General features: G+C 28.3%; 1 protein-coding gene and 1 long non-coding RNA gene across 3 annotated transcripts in view; both read right to left on the minus strand.

The window, feature by feature from the left end:
- Positions 1-5483: 5483 nt before the first annotated feature.
- On the minus strand, positions 5484-6455 carry LOC105112942 (uncharacterized). Its single transcript, XR_839862.1, has 2 exons — positions 6272-6455; positions 5484-5910 (listed from the first exon to the last, which is right to left on the minus strand). It is a non-coding gene; the product is annotated as an uncharacterized LOC105112942 (long non-coding RNA).
- Positions 6456-8865: 2410 nt separating this feature from the next.
- Positions 8866-10301, minus strand: part of LOC105112943 (TOM1-like protein 2) — a 5589-nt gene continuing 4153 nt past the window's right edge. For both annotated transcript variants that reach the window (XM_011008871.1, XM_011008872.1), the window contains exon 4: positions 8866-9554. In XM_011008871.1, the coding sequence (XP_011007173.1) occupies positions 9135-9554 (420 nt within the window). In that variant the 3' untranslated portion in view covers positions 8866-9134. The remainder of the gene's footprint in view (positions 9555-10301) is intronic.

Below are 10301 nucleotides of genomic sequence, written 5' to 3' on the forward strand. Positions count from 1 at the left end.
ATTTTGCACTTGAAGTATCAATAACTCCTTAAATAAAGCATGTTTTATAATAACAAGTCTAGTACCATAAAATACCTTTAATTTATGGTAAATGTTTATCCTAAAAGCAGGCCTATTACATAAAAAAGAATTGATTGATGAGTTAAAGTGTTAAAATTGAAAGGACAAAGAGAGAGTCAAACTTAGAAAAGAGATGCTGGTGTAGTACAAACTGGAACATTGTTTAGTAATTGGGTCATATTTGGAGCTGTAGATCTCAGATTTAGGTCTAGCTGTAGATCTCAAATTTAGGTTTGCTTTATATGAATAAAAAGCTAAGATATAGGCCTAAAACTTTCATATGAAGTCAAGACTCAATTCTACTGTTTGGAAGTCTAAATCTTAGCAACAAAATAAAAGACTAAATCTGTCCTACAACCAAGATATTGTTCAGTGTTCATACCATATCTCGAGTTTTAGAAATCCAAATGACCTTAATTTTTTTTTTCTGGAAAGTTGAGATAATTTTCTAACACTTTCATGTGGAAGTCTGATTCAAATTCTGATGTTATCAATGATGTTTTTATTCAAACAAGAAGATAAGGGTTATCACCAAGTCAAGATGTGGTTACTCAATCAACAATTAGTCATCAAATCCATAGTTTCAAATTTTGACCTATAAAAAGAGGCATTTGTCATGCATTTAAGCATCTTGTTTTCAGATTAAGATCATACTTTTGCTTTCTTTCTTTGTATTTTTATAATGCTTAAGTTTTGTTTTCATTAATATAATCCAATTTATAATCCAATTGGAACCTCTATTGTATGTGATTTCTAGTTGAATAATAAGAGTTTATATTATACTTGTTTGAAATATCATTAGTGGATCTTTTAACCTTGACATTTGTTGTTATTATTGTTTTATCCTCATATTAATCTTTCATTTCAAAGTTCTCATCAACTTCTTTTTCTTTATTAGTACTACTACTACTACTACTATTATTAGTATTAGTATTAATATTAATATTACTATTATTATTACTACTACTGTTACTTTACTATTATTATTGTTGTTGTTGTATTATTATTGTTTATAATTTATATAATTAACTTTCTTGTAGTTCAACCCTGATCTTGCCAGGTTATTTATTACTTTGACTCTCCTGCACTTGAAAAAATACATCAAATTTTTTATCGTATCACCAGCCGGCCCGAGGTGTGTTTGCTAAAGGTGTGTTTGACAAAACACACCCTTATGCCTTCACCATAATTTTTATGTCCATTCTAGTTTGATGTTTGGCCAAACAATCCCCCTTTTGATATCAGAAAATTCTAAAAATATTTTAGGATTTTCATTGATTTTTTTGCGCCCTTGTACTTTATTTTATTTTTTTCTTTGTGCTTGTAGTTTTTTTTTAGCTATATGATCAATCTATAGCCTATTGTTGTTAAATGTAAATATGTCGTGCAATATTTTTTTTTATTTCCATCTAAAAAAAGCAAGTAATAATAAAAGATAAACAAGAAAAAATGAAACAAAATTTCTTCTTTAGTAAATAAGAAAAAATGAAACAAAATTTCTTCTTTAATTTTTTTTTTTGCAAAAATATTAACTGATGTTAGAGTTAGGAGTATCGTATTTTTTGGATTTGTGCAATATTTACCAATGCTAGAGTTTGAAATTTTCATAGGAATTGTTCACTGATACCAGAGTCAGAAACATAAAAAGAAGAATAAAAAAGGAAAAAAGAAGAATAAATTCTTAGCAATTTTAGACAAGACCAACAATGCAACCTGCCTTAGGTAAGACGTTTAAGAGATGATTGCATCTTTCTTTTTGCATAATTAGTCTCGTACCATAGAATCTTTGTTAACCAATTAGAGTTTATAGTGACCATAATACTAGGTGGAAACTCCTTGAATAAGACTTTTTTTTTTTAAAGAACAAGATACTACATATCTGTTTTTTTCTTATTAAGATTAATTTTTAAATAATCACCATAATGTCTGAGTGTGACAAACATTTATTTTAATTTATAATTAAAACATGTGATCCTTCAAGAGAAAACTATTTTAAAAACAAATTGGATCAACAGCACAAGTGCTTGCTATAAGATCCTTTTTTTTCTAATTAAAATGATGATTTTCTTTATTAATTTTCTTTTAATATTTATTTCTGATTTTAAAGGCTAATAGTTTTAGTATGTTATAGTTCTCATTGGTCATTTTATATTTTAAAAAATCAACTATTGGATTTAACCAAATATAATTTTGTTGTTTTAAACATTTATAAGCATGGCAAAGTAATCATGCGGCTTTCATCAATGAAACAATATCAAACAACAAAATAGTTATAGCACAGCATAACATAGTAAACAAGCTAAAATAAAAAATTATATAGAAAGGTTTTTAAATAAATCAATGAAAAAAACAAAGAAGATAAAAATAATGTATTTATGCTATTTAGGTCATGTTTGGGATTGTTTTAATAATAATGGTTCAAAGTATTTTTCATATAAAAATATATAAAAATAAAATTTTATTTTTTAAAAATTATTTTTGATATCAGCATACTAAAACAATTTAAAAAATATATTTTTTTCATTTTAAATTAAAAAAATAAATTTAAAATTTTTAAGAACATGATTTGCACCACGTTTAAAACACATTCTTAGAAAGTCTTTGATTATGATATATTTTACTTTAAAAAATAAAGCATAATTTTTAAATCAAAACAAAGACCCTTGCTTTAAAGCATAGTTTTTAAATCAAAACAAAGACCCTTGCTTTTACTGAAAAATAAAATATTGTTTTTATTTATTTATTATGGACCGACTATTTCTTAATGGAGAATCTCTTTGGCAAATTACCAAATGTTATTTTTCACTCATGTTAGCACATCGAAATAAAATATAATAGTTAGAAAACAATATTGCAATAATGTTAGTATATGTTTTTGTGTTGCTGTACTCTTAAAATGCATCAAGTTTTGCTTTGAAAACAAAAGGGACATTATGTTATAAGTAAGATTGTTTTTGCTCTTGAATTCTAATAGGTATCGTTTGTTTTTAGTAAAAATCAAAACAGTTTATTGTTTTTTTTTAAATTAGTATATATATATTTTTTAAGAAAATTATAATAACCAATTATCAAATATTATACTCATAACAGTAATCTTAACTTACATAAAGCAATAGTAGCAGTGTTTACCGGTGCGATAATTATTATTTTTTAAAATAGTTTTTATTTAAAAATAAATAAAAATAATATTATTTATTTTTAAAAATTTATTTTTAATATTAATATATAAAACTAGGAGTGAACAAAAAAACTGAAAAATTAATTAAATCAAGAAAAATAAAAAAAATTATAAAAAAAATCAAACTATATTTAGAAAACTGGCCGATTTTGCTTTTATTTTATAAGTCTAAAATTAAAAAATTAAATCAAAATTAATAACCGAGCCAAATCAGAAAAAACCAAGTCAATTGGTTCGGTTTTGATTTTTGCTCTAAAATAATTAAACCGAACTGAAATTAATTAGTTTGATCTGATTTCAGTTTTTTATATAAAAATTTAAATTAGTTATTTTTAAGTAAAAATTAAATTAAATAAAAAATAATCACTCCTGCATCAAACAATCTAAAATATATAAAAATTATTTTTAAATAAAAAATTAAATTTTAACCCTATTGTTTTCTAGACCGCACTCCAAGGAAGCGCTAAGGAAGCTCATCTAGAAGGAAAAGCTTAAGGAGAATTATAAACTTCTTAAAAAGCATGTTACTAAAGCATAAGATAACGTGGCCCATAATTTTAAATTCCCAAATTACCACTAGGTTCATGGTGTAACTATAGAGTAGGTATTTCAAATCAAAATGCGGCGGGATGAACGGAATGATTATCGACTGGCCTGTCTGTCTCCCCCTTCTGATGATGTGACCTTTAGTCTCTTTTTATAATTATAGTGTAATGAATATGACATGGATATCCCTTCTCTTTTTATTTCTAACCAAACCTTGTCCCTCAAAGAGCGTGGACATCACGGTCCAATAACAGTAGAGGCATGGCTCTTATTTAAAGACAGTGAAAGGCACAAAGATTCGTTTTCACTCCTTGTTCATCATTGCAGGAGTCCACGGATTTGGTGGTGTTTTGACATTGCAAAACAAGTGCCGGATGAGGAAGGGGAGTAGATTTTATTTTATTTTTTTCATTTACAAAGAGTTTTGATTTTTAAATCTAAATACAACTCCACTTTTTTTTTATTATTATTGTTGGGAAAGTACAGGCTTTTTCTTTAATCTTCAATGATTACAGGGGGGGAATTGTGGTGTTTGAAAATATTAACTGTAACTGTTTTTTAAAATATTTTTTATTTAAAAAATAAGTTAATAATAATTTTTATTTTTAAAAATTATTTTTGAAATCAGTATATTAAAATAATTTTAAAAATTAAAAATATATTAATTTAAAATAAAAAATAATTTAAATTTATTTTAAAATACTTTTAAAACACATTACCTAATGCCGGTTTATATTTTAATTTTTATGCCATAAAAGAGAGTGAATTCAGCCCATCACGTTCTCCTCGCCATACATACATACATACATATATATATATATATACATACATATATATATATATATATATATATAAAATAAAAAAATTGAAATGTAAATAATTAAAACAAGGATAAATATGTGAAAATTGTAAAATGGTGGGGACCATGTTGTAATTCAGCGCATCTAAATTTTGCTTGTAGTTGAACACTAGAATGAGAGGGGAGCTGTGATAGTTCAATATTAATCATAAGTTTAGTTTATAATTTGTAATTCTAAGGTACCTGTAATATAATTTGTAATGAGAGAGAAGTTAGTCTCGTGTTATGAAGGATGGAACCCAGAAAAGCTGGCACATTTGCAATCACAAATAACTCCATGGAGTTGGCCTGAAGGAGAAGAGCTGCGACCTGGCAATGTGCTCCTGTTCAAGATTACAGTAAACTCTTTGCAACGGTTTCTACAAGTGTAGCTCTAAAACGCAAGTTGTAATGATAGACAACTGAGTGTCTTGCTCCGGTTAACCGTTGCTAATCCAAAAGGAGTTTACTATCACAAGGGCACTCACCAATTTAACAGCCATATGTTTGCACCGGAGATAAAAACAGAACATGTCTTCAAACTTGAAGCAAAGATACTAATCATTTTCAAACAATTTCTACAAGTGTAGCTCTAAAACGCAAGTTGCAATGATAGACAACAGTTTTAGAAACTTGAGGACAGAACAATCTTAAACGACAGCAGAATTGCTTGATGACACAATAAAAAAAAAAAAACAAATATACAAGAATGGTTTGCCAAGAACTTCACTGAAACAGGAGCACAAGTCATATAAGCATAAAAGGAAACAAGTTACTAAAATAAATAATTGCTATCAGAACAAGAAAGCAAGAACAGCATAAATCCTGGAAATAAATAATTGCTAACAAGAAAGCAAGAACAGCATAAATCCTGTAACAATCATTATTGAAAGCATGCCTGCCATAATAATCAGCAATCCTCGTTACAACTTCCTACAACCTCGTACCAACGCTTGAAACTTTTGAGGAGAAAAAGTAATGATTTATCCATATTGTACTTACCAGACCATCCATTGCTACAATCTTTTGTAACAGGAAAGATGCTCCATGGAATTGTTCAAACATCATGGATGCAACAAGGAGCTTTTGCAATGCATCAAACCATAAGAACTGGCACTCACTGATCATACCAAGAGACAAGCACATGCCTACTATTCTCTGCAAAATTTACTCATCAACATGCCGATTCTAGCATTCCTCCCCATCCGAACACAGGATAACTCTACAATACCTTGGCATCATTCCTTTTTGTCAAAGCCCAAAAGTTTCAACAAATCCAAATGAAAGCCTTAACATCAAAGAGGATGATAAGAGTGTATGATCTGGACGGATAGGGAAGAAAAGAAAGAAAGAAATAATCGTGACCCCTTAAAGAACAGAAGAACAATATTCACTTTCCACAACACGGAACCTTTCATCCACAAAGGCTGAATCAAGCTACGTAGGGATCTGTTTGACGAACGATTCAGCTGATTTCTCTTATAAACTAAAGAATCCAAACTAAAGACGAGTTGGATTGGACTTCATAAGTCCGCCCCCATCAACTTAAATGCCCAAATTGACATGTTTCAACTGAAACAGCAGGTAAAAGTATCTTCATATCACAGCTACTATAATAAATTCTCTAGTACTATACCAGATTACCTTACCTGAACTTAAAGCTTACAAAACATGCAGAGAATAATAACAGGGAGCGTACCTTTCTGTGATCAAGTATTCCTTCAAAAGGCAGCTCCAGTTCATCACTAACTATTACTGGGATGCACCCACAAACAATAGCATCGAATAATATGGCAGATGACGGTGTATCACCAGCTGGACTCAAGCAAAAAAGGGGCCTATAGCAATTAGAATCTCCTTATTCCAAAATTTTATAATGTCTGCTGCCATTAATAATTCATTCTTGCTTATGAATTAAATCAATTAAAAAATATTTTTTATTATTTAATATCTTTTTAAAAATTATATTTTATTATTTAATATATTTTTAAAATTTATTTTATCCCATTTTTAAAAACAATTATTAAAAGCCTCTTTAGATCCCTTAACCTTAAATTTTATCACTAAACTAACTAGAATTTCTAAGAAATCTTTTGGGGTTGCTTGGTTAACATCATTTTCAAAAAGCAAAAGTTATTTAACTTGTGTGTGGAGTTTTTTTTTTTTTAATTTTCATTTCTTAAAATGTAATAAAATAACTAAATTATCTTTTAAAGTAAAATTTTTTTTACTTAGTATCTAGAAACTTTTTTATGTTTTCATCTTAATTTTTAGTTATAATCAAGTTGATTGAAGAATAATTCATTATTTTTTCATATACAAAATATTATTAAAAATTAAAACTAATTGGTATGTGCCGTGATACGTAGGGTATATATTTGTATCATTTTGGCGATACATGAGAGGATATTTAATGATGAAATGATGGCTTCTAGAAAGACATTTGAATCAACTTAGTAGCCCCTCTATTCTTAGGCAACACATGTGATTTAATGACTTTTGGTTTGACGCTTACAATATTTTTTTTTCTTTTTTTTTTCTTTTTCTTTTTAGATTTTTATACTTGACCCTTCAAATGTTTTAAACATCCTTTCAATTTGTTTTTTTTTTTAGATTTAGTCATTGTTCTTGCATCCTTTCAATTTTTTTTTTTTAGATTTAGTCATTGTTCTTTTTATTATTATTTTATTTAAAATAATTTATAAAATCATATATTTTTAAAAAATTTCATTCCCTTTTAATTTTTTTCATTTGTCAAAGTTGGTCCTTATATTTTTTTTATTGTTATTTGTTTTATTTGATATGATTTTAAAAATTAATTTTTTTTATGATTTCATTATCCTTAAGTTTGATTTTAAAAATTAAATTTTTTTATGATTTCATTATCCTTAAGTTTTATTTTCTTATTAGATTTAATTTTTATTTTTTTATTGCTATTTTTTATTTTGCAAAAAAAAAATAATTTGATTTTTTTCATTTCATCTTTCAATATTAAATTGATTGGAAATTAAATTTCTTAGTTAAACTTGAGTTTAAAATTTCATAGGTTGTAAGTTTATGAGATTAGCTTAGATTTAGAAGATTCACTCGATTTGCTTAAGTTTTCTCTCTTCTTTTTAAGTTTATTTTTTTTGTTAAGTTTTATTCTTTAACATTTATTTAATTGGAGATTGAGTTTTTTTTTTTATATTTTTTTTCTTTTTATAGCATTTTTCACTAATTTTGAAAAATTATAGGGTTATCTTTCATTTTATTTGTCATTCTTGGTTATGCATAACTTATTTTAAAAAGTTTTTTTTTATTAAATTATAGCACGAGATGCTCATTCCATGATATTTTGTTTTGTTTGCTTTCTGGATCATTGTTTTAATGGCGTGTATGGTTTTTTTATTGTCATCATGCAACCTTTCACAATGACATCAGAATTATCTTGGTAAGCTTTTTTTTATGGTGATTTTTTTTTTTTGAGTATGGTGTTGACATTAATTTTTTTATAGTTAATTATTGCCAAAAAAATTTGCATGTTTTATTTGTTGTCAATTTTTTTAATTATATTATTAAATTAACATATCTTGTTGAAACCATTCAAAAAATTAACTCAGATATCATATTTTTCTTTTTTTTTTAAAAAAAAACAATGGTCTCTTAAACTTTTTTTTTTATGTTAAGAAAAATTTAAGATTGCCCCGGCCGTCTAGTAATTTGACTACATGTCATAAAATTCATATTTAAAACTTTTTTTCAAATGTAAGTGATAGAAATAATTACAAAACAAAACTCCAAACTATGATGCATTTCACAACCTGGTCCCAACGCTTGAAATTTTCATCAGACACCACATAGATCTGTCATGCTAAACGTTGACAAACAGCTGGAACCCGCGAGGCAAAATTCTCCTCTTCTTTTGGGTCTGTTCTCACGTAAAACCACTTATAAGTATATTTCATGTGTATGGTTATAATTATTTTTTAAAATATTTTTATTTTTAAAAATTATTTTTAATATTAGAATACTAAAAAAGCTATTAATTTAAGAAAAAAAATAAAAAAAATTAAACTATACAGGCTGACACAAAAAGGATGGTCCCGAGGCGGACATAACATAAATTGTCGACGAGGAAGGCAAGGCGCACGGTTCTTCTATGATTTCGTTTGAGCTCAGCGGCGTGCACGCAACAGTTCCATCATCCAGTAAGAATATGACGATATTATAACATGTAGCCAAATTATTGCAAGGGTATATATAACAAGTGTGCAAAATAAAAACTACATCACTTGTAAACTCCCCAAAGCAGATTATATAGCAAAATCCATGCATATACTACTTGCAGAAGACAGAAAAATACACATAAAACAATGAAAGTACTGTGCAGCGAGAAGCCACAACCCACCGTCTATGAATGCAATAACCATTTAAATTCAATTCAAATTCAATTGTGTTCAGCACCTAAATGGCCTCGTATCAAAAGCCCTACCTCCTAAAATATGGAATCATCTGTATACATAACGTAGCTCAGAAGGATATGAGGTCATCCTTAGAGAATTGCTGCTTCTTTGGGTCTTGCGGACCTTCAGATGCACTCCCTCCCTTCTTACCAAATATCATTTCATCAAGATCATCCATCATATCATCACTGCTCCCTCCGTGGGTTCCACCTTGTGGACCTGCAGGTTTCCTGATCAAGGCATCTTCTTTGGCATGAATGGGTGAATCAGGCTCAACAGCAACAGGAATCAAAGCAGGTTCAGGTACAGCAGGAACCACTGATGGGGTCTTCAACTCTTCATACTTCGAGAGAACTTTCTGGATCTCGTCATTCACATTCAAACCTTCAAAAAGAAGAGCCTCGTTGTCTCCTGCTGTCTCAATGATTCTTTGCACAGTCAGTTGCGACTGATGACACTGCTGGACTAGTGTAGTTGCCAAACCATCCTGCCAATTGAAACAAAGAATTCCATGCCATGATCTCAAAAAAGAACCAAATGGCTAGATATTGTGAAAGACATATCCTCCACTGAATGACGGCTATGTTCTTTTATTTTATCTCATAGCAATCCCATCAATGTTGGGAAGAATTGGCATATTTCCCACTTCAAATCACTGCAAATCATCTTGACCTAATCGTTCTAAGATATTATAGCTACGCATATCTAAAGAAATCACACCCAATGGCAGATCCTCACAGAGAAAAGAGAGGGCAACAGCCTCCCCTAGGATGTTTACATTTTTTTAACAACTATAAACATTGAAAATGAACCTCCTATGAAAATTGAAAATGTAAACTGTTTCTTCGAAATACATTTTAATTCTCCAATTCTCTAGAAAACTAGAAAACATCGAAATATTTGTTTTCCATATTCTCCACTATAAAAATTAAGGGCCTTGTTTGGTTCATCTAGTGTTTTATGGCCATTACTTTTATTATTTTCAATTTACGCCAACCAAGACCCTTATTTTCTATTTTATAAAATTTGAATTCAATAGATATGTTTTCTTAACTTTCCATGGTGAAATCTTTTTAGAATAAATAAGAAAACTAGAGATATAAAAAGAAAAAAGAAAAAATCTTAAAGTATGCTTTTCAAATAATTCAATTCAGTCCCGAAACTCAAATTTTATTTGCAGTTGGATCCTTGGTTTCAAATTTTCATGTTCTTTTCAATACTAAATGTCTCTTTC

The sequence above is a fragment of the Populus euphratica genome, unplaced genomic scaffold (assembly GCF_000495115.2).
Source record: "Populus euphratica unplaced genomic scaffold, PopEup_1.0 scaffold378.1, whole genome shotgun sequence".
Taxonomy (NCBI): Eukaryota; Viridiplantae; Streptophyta; class Magnoliopsida; order Malpighiales; family Salicaceae; genus Populus; species Populus euphratica.